A 25,283-nucleotide genomic window follows, 5' to 3' on the forward strand; every position below is an offset into this window, starting at 1 on the left:
GAGTTTGTTTTTATTAAGGATGAAAGACAAGGCCGGCCTTATGGCACAATCCTGATCTGCATTAGAACGTGACATTTGCTAGCTTGCAGGCGGCTGTTTGTTCTCCTTCCACTGTCTGAGTGTTACAGATAAGACAAAGTCTGAACAGGCGTACATTTCAGCGACCAGAGGCTGCAAAGAGAATCTGCTTTTGTCATCACCAAAAAAGTACTTTGAATTTTGATGTTAAATGAGCCTCTGTTGGCCTTTAAACTGCTGAGAATAGATTGACAGTTGGAGCTGTAAGTCACCTCGGTTCAGATAAACTTCTGCTTCTCTCCTTCAGCGTCTCAGAGTTATGAACATGGAAGCTTTCCATCTTTAATCTCCTTTGAACAAACAAACTGTGCAACAGGAACTCCCGTGTTTCTTAAATTCTTTATTATCATTGTTTTTTACATGAAGCACCATTGGTCAGTTTATTAAACATGTTGATTTCCATATCCTTGCAGACGCACAGACGGTGACGACTGAAACCTGGAGACACGTTTCTGACCTTTTAAGGCTCAAAGTGAAACTCGAGCGTTCTGCAGCCTCCTGAGATGTGTTTATGTTTGTGGGATTAATCAGACACTGAACAGACTAAACATTAACCCCCGACACAACTCCGAACACGGTCCTCACGCAGCAGCTCGAGTTCAGTTTGATCCTTTAGGTCTTACTTTCAAAGTTTGCTCATTCAGTTAAAAAAAGATGTGAGGATGCTGCAGATCAACGACAGGAAGTCACAGCAGCGACAGGAGCCTTGACAGAGGTTTCAAACAAGTCCTCAGTGTTTGTTCTTTGAGTTTTAGCGCCCTGAGGAGAGCTCACACAGCAGCTCAGACGCAGCTCACGCTAACCTGATGTCACAAAGGTTTGGGGGTAAGGAAGCTGTCTGAACATCTACCTTAAAGAGGTGTTACCCACGGACAGAGACCAGAACAATCTGGACGCTACAACCAATCACAGTAACAAAACTATTGACGTAGCGGTAGGCTGCTAGGCTAGGTAGCTAGTTCCAACATCCAATTGAATAGGCTTCTAGTTCATCGTACTTCACGGTCATTTGCATGACATCATTTAATAGCAAACACGTAACATGAAACACCGTTTAGATTGTTTCATACTGATGCACGAACAAATTTAGCAGCCATCTTGGTTGATTACAAAAATTCCTCCAAGTTGCTTAAACCCGCCCCTTTTTACAAAAACAGCTGTGACTGGTCTGAGACGAGTCAGGTCAGAGGGCAATCTCGGATCCCATCGGCTATAGTCTGACGACGATATAACCTCTGGGGACACCGGGGAACATGCCGGGCGTGTAGCCAGCAGTTAGCAGAAACGACTTCCTGTTCCGCGTGCTGCATGTTTACAGAAAGAGAAACTTTAATTAACGGCTCTTCAGTTTGCTGAAAGAACAACATCATGATGCAGATTAGGAACAACATGAAGCTTTGTCGGGTCTGTCCTCACGAGGAGAAGAACACTGCTGTAACATGCTCGTTCGATCGATCTGATGCATTCGAGGAGGTTGGGAAATCTGAACGGCTTTCGTGACACCGCGTCAGGGAATTTATCTCAAGTTGAATGTTTGATCTAGAGCAGATTTTTAGCTGTTAGCTGTTAGCATGCAGAGTCTGTTTATAGAGATTAATAAGAAGCTAAATCGCTGTCAGGTGACGCTGACGGGAGTCGGGACATCATCAAGGAGGATTATGTTCCACTTCGCTGACTGTTTTTCCTGCATACGCTGCAGCCTGCTGATACGTGATTGGTTAATATTAGTCTGACCACAAGCGTGCTACAAACTGAAAGCACAACATTTGCCATGCCTGAAATCCACGTCTCTGCCGACAGATTCTACGTTTCTATGTAGAATCTGTGAATAGAGATTAGGTCGGAGGGAGCAGACACATCTGTCAGAGCGAATAAAAAGAGAGCTCTCTGATTTGTTTGGTTCCCGGGATCAAAACTCTGTGTCTGAAGTCCTGAAAAAAAGCTCTCGTTTGGCAGTCTGCAGCGTGATTGGCCGAGTGTTCCCGACTGTCTGTCTGTGAGCGTTGGAGCGGAGATGCTTCATCCTCAGATCTCTGCTTTCAGGTTGTTCAGAAAAAGAATCCTCAGAACTGATTTAAGAGCAAAAGTGTGAAAGTAAGACTGCAGGCGGTTTGTCATGTCGATCATTTCTGACCATGAGGACCAATGAGACGTGTTGTTTTCAGAAACTGTTTCTGATCCTTCAAACATTCATATACACCCCATCCCCCCCCCCCCCCCCCCCCCCCCGCTTCATAGAGTAGCACCTGATGTGACGATAAACAGAGAAGTGTGACGCAGCTTTGAGTCTGATGGTCAGTTCAGAAGGTTTATGTTGAAGTGTTGCGTGAAAGGTCGTGAAACACAACATGCAACGTTCAAGAAAAAAACTTTTAACGGTTTAAAAGTCTTCATGGAGCAGCTGCAGAGTTTTGGAAGCGATGAAACTTTTTCCCTGAAGGCTCAAAGGTTTGAGCAGAAACTAGTTTTCAGTTTCACCGTCCGCCAACACGCGCAGCTGTCCAGAAAGGTTTTTAAATCATCTGTGTGTTTTCTTGAACGTGCACCTGTTTTCGAACAATCTGCTGATACGTGTTTGGTGTACAGCAGCGATTTTCTCCAACCAGCCCGGTGACGACCTCCTGCTCCCGCTCCTCCTCGTCCTCACCGGCTCTTCATCAGACACAGGTTCTCACACTCCTCCTGAGTCTTGAAGCGGTTCTCGTTGCCGCCGCAGCCGCCGTACCAGAAGCGAGAGCACTCGTTCTGCTCGGTGTCGAAGAACCACACCATGGTGTAGTTCTGACAGCCGCCCTGGTCCTGGCTGAGGAAACAGGCGTCTGGATGGAGAGAGGAGAGGGCCGTTAGAGTTTACAGGAAAGACCGCTCTTTGATGCTTTGACATGAAGCTTCCCGGCTCTTTCACTGATGATTTCGAGATGGAGGAATTTAGTCTGTTTTAAACACTAAGCTGTTAATCATGTAAACTTCCATTCCTCCGGAGCATCTCCCAAATCCTCTTTCCGCTCTTGGATGCGTTTCCCCTCCCTTCAGACAGATGTTGGTTTCAGTGATTTCTATAAATCCTATATATAAAAAGTCCTGCTGCTTCCCTGAGCTCTCGCTGGTCCGTGTTGAAGGATAGGATGATGCTGTTTTCTGTATTTTATAAGCACACATGATGCTGTCTGTATTTATCTACAGGAAGTTAAGAGTCTGCATGTTGGTTTTCATAGAAATCAGCAGAAAGCAACAGCCTGGAGGATGGAAATAAATCACACACCTGAAAATGCTCTGCAGGACTTTTTACCTTTGGAGGTGAAGCTGACCAGCTCCGGCTTGGGCAGGATGTTTGGATCTGTGAGAGACGACAGAGTCAAACAGACGCTTCAGGTATTTAATCATCAAGACATCGGCACACACTGCAGCATCACTGAGTGAACCAGAGCAGAGCTGCTCTTTGTGCTTCCTGAGGTTTCACACCAACATGAACTGAACGAACAATCACCAACAGTTTAACAGCTCATGTCTCAGTGATCCAGTAGATGTGTTCATCCTGCAGCAGTGAAACAGGCTGTAATGGCAGCAGCTGCTGTGTCCTGTGAGCTTAAATCAGTGTTTTTCTGAATGGAGTCTGGTGTGTGTGCAGAGAGCGATGTAACGTCTGTGTGTGGTTAAAACAATCATCTTCCTCTGTAACAAAAAGGTCTATCTCTGTAGGGATCCTTTCTGTAATGTTGTCACACACTTAGAAGAACAATCTGAGCCTGTCGGTGGAAACAACAAGAACTTTTACTGGATGACCTTTGACCCATCAAGGATTATGTTGCAGCCTTTGCAGCCTGTTTCACTGCTGCAGGATGAACACATCTACTGGAGACATTTGATTCTTTTTATAAATACGCAAATACAGGGCCCAGGTCAGACAGCAGAATAACCCTGTGTAGTTCATTCTGTCCTGAGGGGTGGAGGGAGGTTTGCAGGCTGCTGGTTGAATAAATATTGTAAAGCTGTCAAACTGTTATGAGTCTACTTTCTACTGTGGATCTGTCTCGTTGGTTTCTGAGCAGCATGTGAAGTGTCTCTGATGTTACGATGAGACGAGAGAAAGATGACAACACAAATAGCACATGAAAAAGACGACACACACACACTCCTGTGAGGCAGTCCACAGACACAATGCAGGTTTGCTCTGCTGTACGTTCAGGACTTACTATGGATGCCACATGTCCGGAAACATTCATTTTCCGTTTTAAAGCGGTTGGCGTTACCGCCGCAACCGCCGAACCAGAAGGGCGAGCATGCACCGATGTCTTTGTCAAAGAACCACACTTGGACATAGTCGTCACACTGGATACCAGTATCAGCCCGCAGCAGACACTGGGCTGAAAGCAGAACACACGTTTACTGCAGACACTGACAACAGGCCTCCACGGCGGCAGCTCTGCAGGTTCATTCCACACTAAAGTAAGCACATGTACATGTTCTCGTGACTCTGTGAACCTGAAGAACCGCCGCTCCAGGAGACAAACATGCAGACTGATGAAGAACAATCCCACACACACATGATCAGGTTTAGTTCAATCAGTGAGTTTTATAACCAGACAGTGTTAATAACAGAGATGCAACCGAAATATAAAGCATGCATTCAGGATCAAACTCAGAGGGAGAGCTGGACATCTGTAGCAGATCAGTGCACGGAAGTTCAGTCTCTGTGGGGTGTAATACACACTTCAGCCTCTCGGGGGCACCAGCTGTTCTTAGTACAGCTTTAGAGCAGTGTTGTCGTGTTTCATGATTTTATCTGCTGTTTGTTTTAGTCTGACAGGATGATTTTAATGAGCTGGCCTGATCAGCAGTGAACATGTCTGATTATGTCCCCACTGTGATCTACACTCTCAATAACACTGTACTGACAGTGTGTGTGTGTGTGTGTGTGTGTGTGTGTGTGTGTGTGTGTGTGTGCTACCGTTGAGTTTCACTGTAGACACGACTGTCTGGCCGTCTCCTCGGGTCAGAGTCTCGATGACGTCCAGCTGGCCGGTCTGCTGAGTCTGTCCTCCCGTCTGCTCCTGAAACCTCTCCTCCTCCTCCGCCACAACGTCCACCCACGCCGACCCCTGACTGTTCTCACAGAAAACAGACTCACTGACACACACTGACTCACTGACAGATCAGTAACCCTCTGAGGAGGAGGCAGCCTCTGAATCTTCCCTCTGATTTAACTCTTTTATTTCTTCTTTGTTCAGTAACAGCTGGAAAAAATATTATCATATTTTAGCAGCTAAAAACAATGTTTACAGCTCTTTCTATATTAGCTCCTATTATATTAATAGCATGTAATTCTGCATAACTTACCCGCTTGTTTGTTCTGTCAGCTGGTCACATGTTCCTCTTAATGTAGGAGGAGGATACGTGTTGATTCCCTCTGACAGAAACATTAATACAGTCATGAAGCAAGAATTCGCTTCTTTAACTTCACTGAAAATACTGTGCGACTACTAAATGACCAGCATTCAAAATCTGAATTATTTAACTGTGTGTGTGTGTGTGTGTGTGTGGTTGTGTTCTTACTGTTGAGTGTGGAGAGGAAGACTCTGAAGAAGCGCTGGGCGTAGCTCTGCTCCTCAGCGTTCAGTCTGCTGACGTGGATCAGGTGCTGATGTACGGGCAGACCGGCCAGCTCCTCCACCTGCGTCCGGCTGTAGCGCTCGCCCACAGTGACCACAAACACCGCCACCCCCTCACACTTGGCCTTCTGGGAGATGTAGTGCAGCTTGGCCTGGTCCTCGTAGGCCGTCTGGGTGCCCACCACGGTCAGCAGCACCCTCTTCTTGCGGGCCTGGCCGGCCTTCAGGAGCACCTCCTTCAGGGCGTACTCCAGCGTCAGTCCCAGCGCAGAAGAGCCGCCCTGCTGCTGCATGTTCTGGATCAGGTGCCTCTTCATCAGCTCCTGGGTCTGGTAGGTCTGCAGGCCAAACTCCGCCTTAATAGCCTGGGTGCTTCCGTGCTGGACTACAGCCACCCGGGCCTGGCTTCCGGACCTGCGGGGCTGAGGGCTCACAGCCAGCTGCTCTACCACAGAACCCAGCAGCTGCTGGGCACCGGCGTACTCATCAGCCTTCACCTCCCTGGAGCCATCCAGCACCAAGACCAGGTCCACATCCGCCTCCTGAGGCTGCAGCGGCTCCTGGATGGAGCACTGCTCTGAGCGCTTACAGGGGTCTGAAGACACAGGAAGAGTCATTAAGAGCAGTAAAGAGTCCTGACTGAACTTTTCTTAAATCCGTCTTTATTAAACTGACTGATCAGCAGGCTCCATAGACCTACATCACTAACCCCCATTCTTGTGCATGTCTCACCTTTTTAATGTTAAACACAAAACATATTGGTTGCGAGTTTTAGTAGCTTTAAAATGTTGATTTGGCTGAAGTGGAAACTCTTGCTAGCAGACTTTCACAGCTGTGGCTCGCTAGCTTATTAACATTAGCTAAGTTTCCATCCACTCCTGTTTAAAAGACCATTTAATATTATTTATGATGTTTTTCTGCCCACATGCTAACAGACTGCTAACAGACTGCTAACAGACCATGATATCGTGAGGCGGTCCCAGGTCATGCTAACAGACAGAGACTTACGCTAGTGTCCCAGCTCATGATATCTTGCTAACAGACTGAGGCTAACAGGTTTAAGGTAATGTATTGTGCTAGCTAAGTGATGCTTAAGCTAAAGAGTCGTGAAGTATCTGACCTGAGGTGGAAATGCTTACGTGGAGGATTCTGTAGAGTCCTGTGTAAGAGTCGTAAATATGTTCATGTGCTCTGTTTTTACAATGATGTAAAGGAACATAATGTACACTGAGAGGAGGTTCACTCCTTATTAGGTGATGCATCTAGCGACCCCCAGTCTGAGAGTCTGAGGGTCTTTGTCCTGTTATGGTAAAGAAGAAGAAACACATACACACCCCCAACATATATAAGTGCATGTAGAACTGTAATTCGGGGAGACACTATTCGGCCGTGATGATCTCCCAGGTATTCATGAGACCTGTCTGATGCTGATTCTTTGTAATAAACCTAAACAAGTCGGTGTCAACGGAAGTTCTTTTCATCATCTGCGCATCATCAATGTCTGAGAAACAACAAGAGTCGCATGTCATGATATGATACCAACACACTGAGTCTAAAGCTAACAGGCTCCAGGTCATGCTAATAGACCGAGGCTCAAGCTAACTGGTTTGATATGTGCTAGCTGACTGCAGCTAAAGCTAACAGGTCCCTGATCATGGTAACACACTGAGGCTAATGCTAACAGGTCCCTGGGCATGGTAACAGACTGAGGCTAATGCTAACAGGTTCCATGTCTTGATGTTTTGATATTAGACATTGAAGCTAACAGGTATGTGCTAGCTTTTCCAAGTGTAAAACAGGAACATCATCATATTTAACCTGTAACCCAACAAACTAATGTAGCTTACAATATGCTAACTCTCAGCCTCGTAAGTGTCACTTAGTTACAGCTGTACATAGTTTAGTAGTCAGCTAGGTAATGTGACACTCGTTGCTAACGTTAGCACATAATCCAGCCTTTGAACCTAAGCGGAGTCCAAACGAACACACAGGTCGTGAGAACAGTTAAATTCTGGTTTTAATTTGATTTCATAATCCACAGATTTACCACTTTTCCAGCCCAGCATCTGTAAAATCAAACGTGCTAAGGAGACAGAAATATTACAGCATGATTTATAGAAATATGAGCGCAGCAACCATAACTTACCGTAACAGATTGCACAGTCCTTGACCTTCCTCAGGTCAGCAGCCATGTCTCTCCCCAGCACAGTGAAGATGGCGTTTCCTGAGTCATCCACCTGACAAGAAAACGTCGTGAATCACAGCTTTGGCAGGAAAACAAGATCAACATTAAGATTAAAGCGGAGAAATCTCCCTCATTAAACATGTCCTACTTAAAATGAGGTGGCTGAGAGCGTTTGTTTCACTTTTCAGGCAGTTTCGTAGAGCTGCAGACAAATGTCTGGCAGCGGGTGGACGATGTAATCGTAACCAAAAAGGGAGCTGGAATGAAGTCACAGGTTATGGAGCCAAACAAGAGAGCCTCCATCCTGGAAGGAAAGCAAACAGCTGACATGTTTTCAGTGTGCATGTGGGTGCCGTCCCGCTCACTGGATAAACAACACTGAGGTTGTTTGTAGTGTAGAGAATTAATGATAATCCGTTCTCTCTGTTTGTCGGAGTCGGCTTGAGGCCTGAGGAGCTGTGTTTACTTTTACTGTCATCAAACGGAGCTGGATCATCGCAGTCTAATCACACCTGGAACATCTTCAGTCCAGATGTTCAGACGATGATGAACGCAGCGGAAAATTAACCTTCAGAGTTCAAGTGGGACGTGAGCTTGTGAGTTTGACCTCATTGAAGAGACAAACCCAAGTTTGGCTCAAGCTTTGGTTCTCACTGCTGAGCTGGATTTAAGGGATCAGGTGAGTAACATGGAGACTGCACAGGTATGAATGATAACGTGAAGGCGGGGTGCAAAAAACCCGTCACAAAAACAGAAACGTGTCGGTGCAGGTTGTGTTGTTTCAGGTGCACGTGAGGTGATGAAACACGATCCAGTGTGAGAAACAGATACAAGAGTTTGAAGGTTTATCGGATCCTGAATCATGGCAGGGGAAGTTCTGGAGAGTTCTCTTTGGGTACTTTCCAAATGAACAGGTTCATGCAACTCTCTGAAAGCATAAGTGTTTATTACGATTCTGAAAACACCTTCAAATACATCATTTCATTCTCTTGTTGATCTATCCTCAAAAATATTGCAGAAAATGTTGCACTAATTTCTATGTATAAAAAGTAAGTAAGTAAAAAGTAGATTTCCTCAGGGGACCGGACAGGAGTCGACACAATACATGACGTGGTCACACCTCGGGTAGTGACCGAAAGAATGAGGGTGCGGATACAAGCAACCGAAATGGGTGGTAGAAAGTAGAGAGCTCAGAGTAGAGCCGCTACTCCTTCACATGGAAAGGAGCCAGCCGAGGTGGTTCAGGCATCTGATTAGGATGCCTTCTGGCCCTTTGGAGGTTTTCCAGCACGTCCAGCTGGGAGGAGAACACCTCGTGATCCCCCAGGAGGAGCTGGAAAACGTTGCTAAGAAGGAGGGATGTCTGGGTCACCTTGCTGAGCCTGCTGCCACCGAGACCCGACCCCAGATAAGCAGAAGAAAATGGATAGATGGACTTCCTGGTGAAGCCTTGATGCCAAAACGTGTCGAAGTTTAAGCTCTAACATGACTACACTGTAATGATAATCATTTTAAATGTTTGCAAAGGGTACCTGAAAGCTTTCTTGTGATTTAAGGAGTTGCTCTTTCTTCTCCCATCCATGACCTCTCTATCACCATCAAGATCTCTGAAGTGTCCCTGGATCTGACTGCAATCAAACCTACGTGTGACCCTGGACGACTGACGCTGTTCTTTACTGCCAACATCCCTGCAACAAGCCGCTCCTGCAGATTATTCACCACAGCTTTAGGACAATACGTCAGCCTGCAGCTGCACAGGTTCTTGTCTTGGCTCTTGTCATCTCGCACCTGCATGTGCCTTCCAACACCTTCAGCTGATCCAGAATACAGCAACCCCACCGGCCTTCAACCAACCCAAGTTCTCAAGGTGGCTGCTCAAATGAGAATCCTTGGTACTTCCCTTCCATGCAAATGGCTCAGACCCACGCTACATCCAGGATATGGTGAAAACAAACAGTACATCCCAGCTGGCCCACTACGTCCTGAGACCACCACTGCTCACCACTCCCTCACTACAAAGACGGCCAATCTGTCACTCAACAAAATCCAGACTGTGTGCTGAGCTGGCTGCTGGAAACTCCACACAGCTCCATCCTTCTCAGTCTCCTCTGGTTTCTTCCAAGTTCAGCTCCGGTTATGAAGTTGATGAACCTGCAAGATTCTTTAAGCGTTTTAACATCAAGATGCTCGTGCTGTCAATCGCTTCGGTTCGACGTGATTCTCCTGATGGCTCTAAGAAAAGGGAAAAGGTTTAGAAATGTGAATCAAACTCACCTGCATCGACTGACTAATAGCCGGAGCGTTCCTCAGAGAGATGACTGCTGGGACGATGTTGAGCCCACGGTACTCCATCATGGCGGTGACGATGTCGTTAGTATCCTGTGTTGGCCCGCTGGAAAGGAAGACGGCCACCTTCCTCATCATCAATCCTGCTCGGACGCGTTTGAAGACGTTGTGACCCACGAAGCGCATGGCGGCGCCCAGCTGCCGTTGGTTGGACGTCCTCTCCAGGGCGATGTTCTTCACGGACTCGATCAGCTGGGACTTGCGGCGGTAGTCCTGGAAGCGTATCAGGTACTTGGTGTATGCGCTGTATCCCACCACAGCCACGCGGGCGCCGGTCGGACAGTTGCTCTCTGCGATGGAGATGTCCTCCAGCAGGGAGAGGAGGGCGGAGCGCTGCCTCTCGAAGGCTGCAGGGGTCACGTCCTTGGACATGTCCAGACCGAACACTAGCTCGGTGGGGTAAGCCGGGCACGCTGAGCGACCTGAAGCCAACAAAGAAAAGTTAAAGTTGGGTAGTGCCGTGAAAAAAGTTGCAATCTAAGCTCTACTAATTGTTTTTTAACTAACTTTGTTTCTCTCTAATTAAATACACGGTTCAGAGACGTACCGGGTGGGAAGCCTCAGGGTTTTATTGTGGTCTTCATTCAAGAAGCTAGTCTCTCATTTTCAGCACAACTTCATGTAGAGAGTGTGTATTGCTTTCCCTTAAAACGCTGCCCTCACACTCGGTCCCTGCTCACACTTAGATCAGCTCTGCTTATGCTCCGACTGCTTGCAATCAGATTTCTTGTTCCTGCTCACCAGGTGCAGCCCTTCTGCCCACGGTCACAGGCTGTCAGAACCATGCCAGGTGTCATGTTGACGCAGATCCCGGCCGTGTTGCTAACATGATCGCTTTACTTTTAGAGCGTCCCGTACAGGTGAATACTCTTTAACTGTGTTAACACTAGAACCGCCAGAGATGACGTCATTTGGCTTTGTGGTAGCAAAATGTATTGAATTAATAAATTCAACTGGATACATTGTTAAATACAAATGCTGAAAGTGATGATGTGGGATGGAGAGACCACAGGGGCCGTGCTTAGTGTTGTTCTCTTGTTAGAATCATGTGATCATTCGCAGCATCTTTTTTTATTATTTCTTCGACATTTGCAGAGAAAATAGCACATTGTACTCTGCTTATAGCATCAGGTGACACCTGTTATTAGATCTTCTATCTGGCTTTGTTTGTGGGGGCTGGGTCACATGGTGTCCTTGCATGCACCAAGAGATGTAAAGTGATGACATCATCGGCCCATTAACGAGAACTAACAGATACAGACGCTCTTGAGCATCAGAGTTGGCCAAACTAGTGCCCCACATGTGCTTGGCGGTTCTAGTGTTAATCCACCTTCTCACAGGTTGCTGAAATCTGCCTGACGACAGTATTTCGAAGCACGAATAAACAGACTATGTTATAATTTAACTGCCATAACAATGACGCCGAAATAAGTGCATCATGATGCAGATTTGTAAAATGTAAAAATTCATGATTCGTCAGGTCTGTGTGCAAAAAGAGACAAGCATCAACTTTAAAATGTAAAAGGAGTTTGGATCGAGCCTTTCTAACGACTGGCGTTCGTGACACGACATCACGTGAACCTCTCGAGTCGCAGAAGTTTAAACCTTGGAACACACAAACGAAGACTTGTCCTTGCAAAGACGAGAATGCGTGAAACATTTTCTTTGGTCTGAACACACGTTACCAAGGTACACCGTGATGTTGGCAGCTCCGTGAAGCTGTACTCAGACACAGCAGGGCTTTAAGCTCAATGCCTAGGCTGGCATGAAAACGCTAACATGCTTACGCAGTCACAAGCTGCAGTCTGCACATGAGCAGTAGGGGCAGTGTAGAGGCAGAGGGGACGTGACAGGGTCAACACAGCAGCAGGGACAACAATGAAGACACGTCATTGCCACTGCACAGACTGAGCGATGATGACACATCGACTGAAGAGGCTGTGATGAGGTTTCCTCGCTCGCTGATATTTTGCACCTTACTCACCAAAGCGCTCGGACAGTCAGACGGAGATACGTACCAATGGAGCAGGCTGTTGGACAGAAAAGAGAGTTAACATGCAGTTCTGGAAACGATGAATGAGGTCAGAACATTTTATCTACTGTGAGGACATCAACACGTCAGTGACTCACCACAGTTGTCTCTGATGTAGGTGATGAGCTGACACTCCTGAGGAAACAGAAAAACACATATAAATCCTGTTTGATACTTTGCTTCATGTTGGTGCGTGGAGTGAAGTTTAAGGTGCACTTACAGTTCCTTTGTCTCCAGGAGGACCTCTGGGACCCTGAAAGGGCAGAAGGAGGCTTTATTAACCCTCTCCCTTCATCATCAGTGAATGTTACGATCACTGACAGCTGAGGAGACCGTCTAAAGAGGAGTCCTGTTGTTTACTTGTTTTACACATAGAGAGCTGTGATGTTTTAAAGAAGTATAAATGTCTACATTCATCTGTAGAGAAGTTGCTGTACTAAGACTTTGCATGTCAGAGTTAAGGTGGTGTGCAGAGTCAGGGTGCTCCGGATTCGGTTTAACGATGCTGCTGCTCACCCTGTGTCCTGCATATCCTGGCTCTCCAGGTACGCCTGCCTCTCCCGGCCCCCCTGAGTTCCCCTGCATCAGTCAGGCCGGAGATGAAAGTCAGCCATGAAGCAAAAACTCTGTTACATGAATGTTAAATCAGAGTCCACACTCACGCCTCGGCCTCGGTTCCCTTTACGTCCTGGATATCCTTTGGGTCCCTGCTGGCCGTCCTCCCCCTGCACGCGCACACACACACACACACACACACACACACACACACACACACACACACACACACACACACACACACACACACACAGACATCAGAACTCACAGCTGGACACAAATGTGCTTGAACATTTGTTTATCCGTGTCAGCAAAACAAAACAAGAATATTTTCATGATTGCAAAAACCCAACCCTGAGTCTGGATTTAAAACATGATGCAGACGTGCACACAGCTCAGTTAGCCCCTCCTCCTCCTCCATGACCTGTGTCTGATGAACTCTCCTGCTGCTTCCAGCTCCTTGAGGCTGACCAGTACCCAGTGTGATGAGCTGTTAGCTCGGATCAGTACCAGGATTTCTCTGATGGACACTAACTAGCTTGGTTTCAGCTGTGGCGCGCCTGTCCGTCTGTCTCTGCTGAGTGGCAGTTTCACTGTATCTAGCAAGTCACACTGAGATCTGTCTCACTACAGCGCTATGAAGCCACAACAAACAGATGTTACTGAGATTTAATGACAATAAACAGGCTGAGAGGATGCTGAGAGAACTACATCAGGAGGCAGGGTTGTAGTAAGGCTGAAGTCATGCTTTGTCAGGTCTGTCTGCAAGATGAGAAGCAAATAACTCTTAAATTGCTCGTTTTTTGAATGGAGTTTGGTTTGAACATTCCTGATGTATGTTAAGGCCCTCAGAGAATCTCAACCCTGAGAAGCTTTCACTGCACAATGTCACATTTCTTCTCCATTGAGTTGGAAAAACTCACATTGGTGTATTTCCTTGATTTATCGTCGGGATCGTATTCCCGACTGTTCCTGTCTTTCCACTCACTTTATTTGTGATGGCACCGTCTGAAATATCTGCTGTGCTTTTGTTCTGCACCAAACTTGAGAGTTGAAGTGAACTCATTGACTTTGTGTGTGTGAGTCTAAACTGGCGTTGGAGCCAAAGCGATCCCACTGGTTTCTTTGGCCCCTGATGGTTTTTTCTTTTGTTTCATATAAAAGCGAGAAAGGTTTTGATCTGATCTGCACTCACCTGCAGACCAGGGTAACCAGGGAAACCAGGATCTCCCTGTGAGAAAAATGGAATGTTTCTATTAATAAACAATAAACTGCATTCAGAGAAGTTTTTCAATAGTTTTAAATCATTCACATCTGCTCTACCTTGGCACCTTTAGATCCTGCAGGTCCGTAACCGTCTCTCCCGTCCTGACCCTGAGACAGAGCGCAGAGTTTATATCGTATATAACTATAACTACAAACACAGCAGTGATATTACAGCTCCTTACAGGCATCCCACTCGGCCCCTGAGATCCTGGACCGCCTTTATCGCCTGGATCTCCTGGTTGGCCCTTTAAACAACAACAACAACAACAAACACTTTTTATTTTCCTTACAAATAAAAAACAGTACCTAATTGGAATTAAAATATTCTCTGGCTGGAGTCTGAGGAATCCTGTTGTGTGGATGTGATATTGTTTTTGGAACAATCTGAGGGGTTATGATATACATAAATCTGGTGTCTTTATTATTTATTATTGATTTATTGATTTATTATTGTCTGTCTAACTTCTTTTGAATCATACTCTAAAGCCTTTATTTGTTCTGATTTTAGTGGAACCATTAAAAGTGTGTAACAAACATCATCCTGTGAGAGCTGTGGTGAAACGGAGCCTCTTGTGTTTCGGATGTATAGAAGTGTCTTCATGATGACATCAGAGACGGTGACATCGTCAGAGTTTTTAGTTCACAGAAAGGAGACAAGTGCACATTTTGACGCACAAAGACTTCCTGTTGGAACACCTGCTCCCTGACCTGAGCTGTTCTAATGAGAGGAAGTGATGTCACGCACCTTCTGTCCGTTACCTCCGCGGCGTCCACCTGCTCCCGGGCCTCCAGGTTGTCCTGATGCACCCTGCAGAACAAACCAACAGAGTCAGAGCAGAGCTGGAACCATAGAGATGCATTCAAGGACACTCCGTTAATACAGCTTCATCCCAGATGGCTCAGCCCTCAGTCTACAGCCCGTCTGGCCTCAGAGAGTTTTGGGACATTATTATGGTTTAATTATTATGCAAAAAACTGGAGATACATTTTGATTAGATATTTAAGATGAACAGAAACTCAGAGGACGATTCACAGAGGAGTGAATCGTAGAAATCAGATAAATGTTCAGCCATGACAATCTTTGAGAAAGCACTGAGCGACGCTTTCTGTACTCCAACACAACAAGCGGCACGTCTCCCTCTTCGTCTTCGTCTCTCACTCCTCTCTCCTTCTTCCTGCAACAACTACTGTATATTGGCGTATGCACCGTGCCCCGTTTAGTTACATTGTGTCTCATTTGGCGGCTGCCGGCCGGTGCTCCCTCCCTGAACACTGGAATCGATTTCAATAATTGTTGTCTCCACCAGTCACTTACACACAAACACATGGGAAAATAGGGTCTGGGATGAAAACTCCCAAAGTTATCCTTTAAATTATTCTCTCTTATTTGGAGGTTCTTTAGAAGCTTCAGCGTCTCTCTGCCCACTTTGTGTTCGACTATTCATTTCACATGAAAAGAAACCTGGGTAACAGCAGCCAGCGCGCTGTGGATACGTGAGATAAATCTGAGCGATAGATCAGACGTTTATTAGAGTCATTAAACGTCTCACAGGAGCAGCTGCTGTTTATGACGGGCAAAGTGTCCTTAAAAATATCTAAATAGGACTTAATGTTGACTGTGACGGATGAAAGTCTTTTTATAGAGAGAAATCATGTTAAACAAGTAAAAGCACCAACAGCTCATAAAGAAGCTGACACTTGAATAACTGCAGCTCTGTTGTTTGAAGCATTTTGAATCCAGAACAATCGGCTGATGAAGTCTTGCTGTGTTTACATGAATACACTTTAGAAAGCTCAGGATGAGATGTTTGTGCAGGCGGGTCAGTGGACCCCAACTGAACAGCAGCACTTTGATCACCAACAGACCCGACATCAGATCCAAACCACAAACTGAAGAATGATGTTTGTTCAGCTTTCTGAGACGTGAACGGAGATGTAGTGAAACAAAAAGAAACAAAGATGACTGCTGACTTTGAACTTTGATGTATTTTGATCATTTTATTCCAGATTTACATCAATAAATGATTTCTTTCTGATTTCATGAGCGCCAGAGGATCAACCAGGGAGATTTCAGCTCCATAGACTATAAAGATGGCCGACTCATCCCCACCTCCTCTCATTGGACTAAAGCGAAGCCTAACCCCCCCGGAGCGGGCGCTGCCATCTTGCTCATCTGTATCCAGAGTGTGTGCAGTAGAGATCAGCTGGTGGAGCTGCAGTGTTGATGTCCCGCCCTTTCCTCTACCCGACACACAGCTTGTGTCGTTGCCATGTCGGAGCCCTCAGGTGTCCTTGGCGTGTTGGAGCCCTCAGGTGTCCTTGGCGTGTTGGAGCCCTCAGGTGGGCTCAGTCTGCAGCAGAACAGCTTCTTGTGTCGGTCTGAAGCAGATATTCACGCTGATGGAAAGTTCAATGACTGTAGTGTTAGTGTTAGTTACGTCTCCTCTCCCCGTTCCTCCTCTACTCTGCTACTCGGGAACAGAACGCTGCAGGAGCCCCATTAGTCCACAGAGCTGTCAATCATGAGGCCACGCCCCCTTTTTATAGCATCAAATAACTAATTAAAAGTAAACTTCTCACTTGGACTTAAATCAGCATGATAAGAACTAACTATAATGACAGGGGGCGATAGAGAGGGTTTGGCTTCACTTTTATGCACAGTCTATATTTAACTCATTACCATCGCCTTTTGTATTCTGGGCCGCCATTTTTATTTGACGTCAGACGACTGAATGTCAGTGCGTCACCTCCTCCAGCCGCAGCGTTTAGCGGTCTGTTTTTTCTCCGTTAGTCTGCCTGGCGACACATTTTTATTTCCCTAATTAGTGTTTTGCAGAGAATCATCTCCGAGGAGTTATTTGTGGCTGATTCCTTTAACGACCTCCACGCACAGCTCATAAATAAAGATAATTGGAGGGCAGGTCGGATCCATAAAACACTTGGATGTGACCTGTCGCTACGAGCAGAACAATGACAAAAAGATCTGCTTCTATTTCTGTCCACTTCACACATCTGAAGAACATTTTGAGGAGTGAACAACAGCAGCTGAGAGGGAACTCTGCGACTCTCCTGACTGAACGGAAACCAGATGAGTCCCAGAGATCGTCCGTCAGATTCAGGATTTATGCGTCGCAGCGATTAAGGTCTCAAATATGACAACCGCTAAGTGAACCGGCGCTTCCCAGAGTCTTCAGGATGACGATGAATCTGTTTGTAATCTGCTGAGAGAACATGAGAGCTGGATACTGAAGCTTTATTTGACAGCGTGAGCCTTCAGATTTCTGTTTTTTAGACCTTGATTTAAGAGATTTGTTCCCGCACTGTCCCCCTTTTTTTTAGCCACGACACTCTGCATATGTCCATACATCATGCGACGTCTCCTTCAGACTGAACAGAGTCCAGGAACGAGAAATATGCATCAATATTTATTTTCCGTCGGAGCGTCTTGGCTCTTCTTCTGTACATTTTGATGTCTGAGATGTTGAACAGAAATGATTTGACTATCTGGTTCTGTGTAAATATTTAACTGTTTGCTCCAAGGCTTTCAAATGAAGCTGCACAAACAGGAACCAGAACTTGACAAACACGTGATGTAAAACATGGAGGAGCTGGTTCATTTCCTCCTTATTATCTGAATGATTCAGTAAAGTCTCCTGTAAAGAACTCCGTCTGTTTGCTCTATAATCAGGGCTGAACCACAAAGTCTTTCAGAGCAGCTGTTGATACTCAGAGGAATTTCTTCAAATGAGTAAGTAAAGATTTATTCATTTTGCATGTTAATGAACTATCATCATATTTATCTATCTATATTTGTAAGCTAGTTTCAATCCATCAATCCTGTGAGAGTCAGTCGACCGTTTGTCGAATGTGAGCGTTATTGTATCGATATATTTGTAGCACTAACTATCGGGTATACTGTGCTCACTGTAGCTGCTTGTTGGCCTGTTCAGTGTTTATCAAACATTTATTTAATCATCATCAGCCAGTAAACAGGAGTCAGAAGTTCTTCTCCCCGGAGAGGTTACAGCGGACCGTAGTGATGGACTGTACTCATTTTAAGCTGCTATCTCACCGGGCGAGCGAGCACAAGACCGATACTTCTTTAGTCTGATAAATAAACACCTGCAGTCAGTCACCGTCACAAACAGACTCTCCTCCTGGGAAAGTTAAACTGGCTCATTCAGCAGCTGATGGATCGGCCACAGACTCACACTGTGTTGATAACTTGGTGTTTGCCAACCCCGCACTTTCCTCCAGCACCACCCTCTCATCCAAATATGATCACATCTGGCTGCAGAAAACCAGCACGGCAGCGAGCTTATTCTGGCTTCATCGAAGCAGTCAAGAAAACCCTGGGTGACGTCACGCTGGCTACATCCATTATTTATAGTCACTAAACAGATGGTCCCGTGTTGGTCTGATTGAGATGCTAAAGTGGGGCTGTGGCAGAGCGTCTGCATATGAAACGAGACGGACACTCGTCAGGGCGAGAGACGGACACTCGTCATGTCGAGAGACGGACACTCGTCAGGGCGAGAGACGGACACTCGTCAGGCCGAGAGACGGACACTCGTCAGGTCGAGAGACGGACACTCGTCAGGGCGAGAGACGGACACTCGTCAGGCCGAGAGACGGACACTCGTCAGGGCGAGAGACGGACACTCGTCAGGCCGAGAGACGGACACTCGTCAGGCCGAGAGACGGACACTCGTCATGTCGAGAGACGGACACTCTTCAGGGCGAGAGACGGACACTCGTCATGTCGAGAGACGGACACTCGTCAGGTCGAGAGACGGACACTCGTCAGGTCGAGAGAAGGACACTCGTCAGGGCGAGAGACGGACACTCGTCAGGGCGAGAGACGGACACTCGTCAGGGCGAGAGACGGACACTCTTCAGGGCGAGAGAAGGACACTCGTCATGTCGAGAGACGGACACTCGTCAGGGCGAGAGACGGACACTCGTCAGGCCGAGAGACGGACACTCGTCAGGGCGAGAGACGGACACTCGTCAGGCCGAGAGACGGACACTCGTCATGTCGAGAGACGGACACTCTTCAGGGCGAGAGACGGACACTCGTCAGGGCGAGAGACGGACACTCGTCAGGGCGAGAGAAGGACACTCGTCATGTCGAGAGACGGACACTCTTCAGGGCGAGAGAAGGACACTCGTCATGTCGAGAGACGGACACTCGTCAGGGCGAGAGACGGACACTCGTCAGGGCGAGAGACGGACACTCTTCAGGGCGAGAGACGGACACTCGTCAGGGAGAGAGACGGACACTCGTCAGGGCGAGAGAAGGACACTCGTCAGGTCGAGAGACGGACACTCGTCATGTCGAGAAACGGACACTCGTCAGGTAGAGAGACGGACACTCGTCATGTCGAGAGACGGACACTCGTCAGGTAGAGAGACGGACACTCGTCAGGTCGAGAGACGGACACTCGTCATGTCGAGAGACGGACACTCGTCAGGTCGAGAGACGGACACTCGTCAGGGCGAGAGAAGGACACTCGTCAGGGCGAGAGACGGACACTCGTCAGGTAGAGAGACGGACACTCTTCAGGTAGAGAGACGGACACTCGTCAGGTAGAGAGACGGACACTCTTCAGGGCGAGAGACGGACACTCTTCAGGGCGAGAGAAGGACACTCGTCAGGTCGAGAGAAGGACACTCGTCAGGTCGAAAGACGGACACTCGTCAGGGAGAGAGACGGACACTCGTCAGGGCGAGAGAAGGACACTCGTCAGGTCGAGAGAAGGACACTCGTCAGGTCGAAAGACGGACACTCGTCAGGGAGAGAGACGGACACTCGTCAGGGCGAGAGACGGACACTCGTCAGGGAGAGAGACGGACACTCGTCAGGGCGAGAGACGGACACTCGTCAGGTGTGTATCATGTGCATTTTGTGGATGTTGTACGAGGATACGTTGACGTACAGAGGCTGATGAAGACTTTACCAGGAAGCTTCCAAATGAAGCCTCAGTGAGTCTGCTCTTTAACGGTGTTCCTGCTTGTCTCATCGTTCTCAGTTGATGTCACATGTCGCTGACAAACATTTATTCTGTTGCCGTCGTAAAGTGAGAATGTACCTGTTCAGGCTCCTTTCATGTTTCACGCCCTGTCAGCTGGTCTGAGGTCAGCTGAGCTTACACACTGCTGTAAAGGAAGAGTTAATGTTGAGGTGATGAACTGACCTGAGGTCCAGGGAGGCCTTGGCTCCCTATGGGTCCAGGTTGACCTCTGACCCCTCTGGGACCCTGCAGAGACAACATGGAGAACAGAACGTTTGACTGGTCTCTTCACTTCCTGCTTCCTGTCTCAGAGCAACCTCATGTATCTCTGCTCTCCTGCTCATCACTCACCTGTGGACCGGAAGCTCCTGGGCTGCCAGGACTGCCTGGAGCTCCTGGCTGTCCAGGTACACCCTGCAGGACACACACACACACACACACACACACACACACACACACACACACACACACACACACACACAGTTTAAACAGGCTGTCTCAGTGTTTATTGGTGTATGAATCAGCTGTAACCGCTCTGAGCTGCTCTCCTACCTTCTCACCAGGCGGCCCTCTGCGTCCGTCTGGACCCTGAGCAGCAGAAAAACAACACGTTTAAACTCTTTTATTATCCTGACAACATTTAATCATTAAATTTGACCCTTTGTTCTCCTCTCAGCTGTGTTTTACTTTCATATCGACTCTACCTTCAGATTGTCTCGCCATGTTGTTTGGGTTCTGTTCTGTTGCCTGCTGAGTTTCCTGTTTTTGCTTTGTTTGTGGAACTTTGTAAACTTTGTTTGAGTGGTGCTGTTATGGACAGAGATCTGAAATCGAGGTCTGAGCAGGAGCTCCCGGCTGCACGTGTGATGTCCTCCCTCAGCCGATGGCTCAGCCCGGCTGGGAGGCTACAGGAGGTCGGGGTTCCCCTGTTCAGCTGCTCTTTTGTCTCCACAGAGTCAACACCATCGGCTGTCTGTGTTTTCTGAGTGAAGTCTGAGTTGAGTGTGTTGGAGGAGCCAGTTTCCGTTTCCATTCGTTTTGTTTCCCCCGTCCACTGACTCCCACTCCTCCTGTGTTTTGGGTCCGATTCTTTCGCTCGTCTTTCATTTTGATAGAATTATTCGGGGGGTTTGGGGTTTTCATTCCCACCGCCACCTTTACAAACACAAAGAGCCCATTTTGCTTTGACCCTTTTAGGACATGAGCAGTGTTTTGATGTCCTTCTGCTATTTAAATAAAGTTATTATTGTTATAATAAAAGCAATAGATGCTCCAGCCATGAATAACACTGTGAAGCTTCTCTTGGTCCATCACATCCTCTGCTCGTAGTGACTTTAGATTTCTGCTTTAACTTGTATAACAAACTGAAACAGTCAGTAGCTCCTAAAATAGGTCACATGGCGGTACACTGATACATCAGGGTCAAGCTACACTTCCCTTCACCATCTTTAACATGCCTGCATTTTCAATCATATAACAATATAACTCACACATTCATTTATACATTTACTACTTAGACTCACGACACGATGTGCTCGTGTCTGAAAGCTGCGAAAGGCCTGAACAGATTCTTCATCACAGCGATCCAACGACAGCTGCCGACTGAGCTTCCATCATTAAGATCATTAAGACATCTGTGTTTTAAGTTCTAATTAAAATTGAGGCATTTAAAGTTTAAAAGTTGCATTCTCAGGAATAAATCATTTGATTCTGTTAAAACAAAGTTTCTGAGACTTCCTCGAGGACAGAGTCGTTTAATAAAGGTTTATTATGTAAGGTTATTACAATAAAGCTTTAAAAATCTCACCGAGTTCCCAACGATCCCACTCTCACCTGGCCGCCCGTCCTGTCCAGGTGATCCCTGCAGTTTGGAACACATCACATGTCAGCAAGGTGACGACGTGATGAGGACCCAGTTATACATAAACTATTTGTTAAATGAGATTTAAAGTGGAGAGGATGCTTCTGGAACATTTGATCTCATTTACATAAAACTGTCTCAGAAAGAAGTTTTTTTTCTTAATGACGAGGAAACACAGAAACAGAGAGACACGAGTAACAGGAATCCGTGTATTGATCCAAAGTGGATCTAAAAGAGATTCAGACTGTTGGACTAACAGACTCACCTGCTGTGGTTCAGACAGAAAGAAACGTTTACCTGATAACCTGATATAATATCTAAGATCTGTTGCTCTTCATTCGTTCAGTCCTGTCTGTGATGGTTCTTACCGGGAGGCCGGCGTTCCCGGGGTCTCCTTTGGATCCTGGACGGGTGTTATCGGTCCCTGGTTCGCCCTGTCAGAGGAAACGTAACGCCACAGTTTAACCTCAGTCGATCCTAAAGGATAAACTCCACTCAGTGTTTAGTTTCCTCTTCAGGAGCCTCCAGCTGTGTTTGGCTGAGCTGCTCTCTAACCACATAAGCTGGTTTTCATTTACTGTCAGTGAAATCCTTCATTAATGATCTGCAGTGACTCTGCGATGACACCGAGACCGATGCCAGATTAGCAAAAGGAGTTTTGGTTTCAGCCACAAACTTTGTGATTTCACAACAGACTCTGTTAAATCAACAAATGACTTTGGCTGAAGCCTGCAGAACTTCACTCTGAGCGTTATATCAGTTCACAAAGTTTTTAATCAAACCAAGGCGTCCTAAAGGTCTCAAAACCTCGGCCCTGTTTCTAAATATTTGGGGGCTAAATGACCAAATAGATAGAAACAGTGTGTGAATGTCTCCAGTGATGGTTCATCCTGCAGCAGTGAAACAGGCTGTGATGGCTGCAACATAATCCCTGATCCTGCTGTTTGGAAAAAGAGATTTGTGTTTCTTTAAAGGATTCTTAAACATTCAAACCCTGATATTCAGAGATTTTACTCTCCCCGCTTTCCTTCTCCTTCTATTCACTTAATAAATCTGTCTGAAAAATGTTAAAATCTCTGTAAACCATGAAACTAAAAGCTTTCAAATGAAGCCTTTAACAGGATAACTAACACAGAAGCCCCCTTTCAAACACAGGAACCTTTGCAGGGTTCTACATCAAGTTCCAGGGACGATACTAGATCCCTCAAAAGTTCCTGCTCAGAGGGATTACTCTTGAAAATAAGTTTGGGATAGTACCTTTCCGCTCTTAACATTTCTGACTGGTCAAGTACTTGCAGCATTTTGTTTGAGGCAGGTGAGCAGTATGTTTGTGTTTGTTTGGACCCTTTGACACATCAGATGAGTAACAGTAATCAGTCAGCAGCAGCACACTCTTCTTCATGCATATAGTTTCTGTGGCGTCTCACATATAACGACGTCTCTCCGTTATTGTTGTATATTTTGGGGCGTGTAAAAACATCTCTTTCTCATACGTCAGCAGACTAATACGTCTAATCATTGCTGTCTCTGAACGACAGTCTGAAGGAACCCTAAAAAAGTAGTTCCTCGGACTTAAAGGTCAAACAAGGATTTATTCTTTATACTTTTAACAGTCATATCATCTTTTAATAAGTTTGAGGCAACAACTGAAGAACCCACGGATGAAAAATGTCCAAACCTACATGAACATGTATCTGTAAGCATCCAGTGGTCATGTGACTCCATCAACATAAAATGTAATTAAAGTAAAAAAGATAAAGTGTGTTTCTTAAACTAAGGGAACAGTAAACTTTGTGTTTCACATGTGATATAAATATGATTCTGCACTGATCCAAAGGGAGGACGGAGCGTTTGGAGCAGTCAGTGATAAATCTGACAGATGAAGGATGACAGCAGCATACCAGAGCTGTGAAACACACGGCCGAGAGCATGGAGCTCAGACGGGGTCAAGGTGAAGGCTAAATGCTACACGAAACGGAGGGAGAGCAGAAATGAAAAGGGTTCAGACTAGAGGAAAACAAGACGGATCCATGGACGACGACTTAAAAAGAAAAGAAGTCTATTTTAGACAGAACCTCAAACACAAACCAGCAGCATGTCTTTAGCTCAGTGACACACAGTGAGTGCACTATACAGAGACAGGAAGTCGTCAGGTGTGTGAACCCAGTGAGCTCTGAAATCAGGTCTGATCGTCTCAGAACTCCTTTCAACTGTTTTCCAACCAGCTCAAAGACGTTATGACATCAACGTGTTTTAGAACCTCGTTTTGTGAAAGGGTGACGACATCACGTCTACACAAAAATGTAATTCCAACACATTTTACGTTTCATACAGAGATCAGAGACACGGAGCTTTCTGGGCTGTGTGATGTTCACAAGAAGGTTCAGAGACATCGTAAAGAGCAGTTTGAAACATTCCCCACAGAAGAAGAGAAAAGCAAACTGAGCATGTGCAGAGACTTCAGCCGTGCAGCTCTGGCGGTGCAGGCAGGACAAAGTGAAGAGCACTGGACTTGAATGCAGCTCTCATGAGATCGTATCAAGCTCCACTTGTGTTTGCAAACATTTTTTTGTTGGTGACTGTGATGCACCGCTCACTTAGGGCCTGTGTCCACTAACAGCGGTGTTTGCGCTGGCAGCACCTGTTTGCTATTTAAAGCCGGTGCAGTTCAGTGTCCTCGGCGCAGAAACGCCCTCAGCTGTTTTTGTCTCTGCACTCACAGCCCTCAAATAAAACAGTTCAACATTTGGAACACTGCAGAGCATGTCAATGTCACCGACCAATTAAAATCAAGAAGGGGTGGGACTTCAGATATCAACTTTGTCCACAACATGGCAGAGGGTGTACAGTCTCCAGGTGGAGAGCTGCTGCTAACGCCAGGACACGATTCCTTTCATTGCTTTTGTTTTCTTTGTTAAACGTGAATAAAAGCAAATATTAAGCACACACAGGGGTTTAAAAACAGACTTAACGGTCACTACTGAGAGCAGCAGAAGTGCACCTTTGTAACCTAGCAACAGAAAGCGGCGGTGAGAAGCGCTCTGAAGCTGAGGTCGTGAGCGCTGCCAGTGTAAAAATCACCGTTAGTGGACACAGGCCCTTATACAACCATTTAACGAGATGTGACCTGATGGCCGTGAAGCTGCGTGTGAACCAGATGGACCTTGAAGCAGACTTCCTGGTGACATCTGGTCTTCAGAGAGTCGGTGAGACAGACTTTTGAACCCGTTGGAAGTCTTTTGGACAGAACAAAGCTCACTGTGGTTCCACACGCTCTCGTCACATCTGATTGGCTGCTGTCTGTATGTTTATGTTTTCACAGCAGACAGATTCGATC

The 25,283-nt window shown here is 46.5% G+C and overlaps 1 protein-coding gene across 4 annotated transcripts in view; it reads right to left on the minus strand.

Annotated features, from left to right (window-relative positions):
- Positions 1-2,305: 2,305 nt before the first annotated feature.
- col6a4a (collagen, type VI, alpha 4a) overlaps positions 2,306-25,283 on the minus strand; it is a 63,405-nt gene continuing 40,427 nt past the window's right edge. The window contains exons 22-43 of one of the 4 annotated variants that reach the window (XM_069656274.1): positions 22,315-22,380; positions 21,893-21,946; positions 20,638-20,673; positions 20,437-20,499; positions 20,269-20,331; positions 14,817-14,879; positions 14,254-14,316; positions 14,129-14,179; positions 14,001-14,036; positions 12,913-12,975; positions 12,767-12,829; positions 12,471-12,503; positions 12,349-12,385; positions 12,237-12,248; positions 10,147-10,640; positions 7,834-7,924; positions 5,632-6,282; positions 5,416-5,485; positions 5,027-5,181; positions 4,272-4,442; positions 3,368-3,415; positions 2,306-2,897 (exon numbers count right to left, since the gene is read on the minus strand). In XM_069656274.1, coding sequence (XP_069512375.1) covers positions 2,722-2,897; positions 3,368-3,415; positions 4,272-4,442; positions 5,027-5,181; positions 5,416-5,485; positions 5,632-6,282; positions 7,834-7,924; positions 10,147-10,640; positions 12,237-12,248; positions 12,349-12,385; positions 12,471-12,503; positions 12,767-12,829; positions 12,913-12,975; positions 14,001-14,036; positions 14,129-14,179; positions 14,254-14,316; positions 14,817-14,879; positions 20,269-20,331; positions 20,437-20,499; positions 20,638-20,673; positions 21,893-21,946; positions 22,315-22,380 — 2,559 coding nt within the window. In that variant the 3' untranslated portion in view covers positions 2,306-2,721. Of the gene's footprint in view, positions 2,898-3,340; positions 3,416-4,271; positions 4,443-5,026; positions 5,182-5,415; positions 5,486-5,631; positions 6,283-7,833; positions 7,925-10,146; positions 10,641-12,236; positions 12,249-12,348; positions 12,386-12,470; positions 12,504-12,766; positions 12,830-12,912; positions 12,976-14,000; positions 14,037-14,128; positions 14,180-14,253; positions 14,317-14,816; positions 14,880-20,268; positions 20,332-20,436; positions 20,500-20,637; positions 20,674-21,892; positions 21,947-22,314; positions 22,381-25,283 lie in introns of all 4 variants that reach the window. The other 3 variants (XM_069656272.1, XM_069656276.1, XM_069656275.1) reach the window with 3 other exon arrangements.

This window comes from Semicossyphus pulcher, unplaced genomic scaffold (assembly GCF_022749685.1).
Source record: "Semicossyphus pulcher isolate SPU_LCO1_2020_fin unplaced genomic scaffold, fSemPul1.0.p SCAF_9, whole genome shotgun sequence".
In the NCBI taxonomy this organism is placed as follows: Eukaryota; Metazoa; Chordata; class Actinopteri; order Labriformes; family Labridae; genus Semicossyphus; species Semicossyphus pulcher.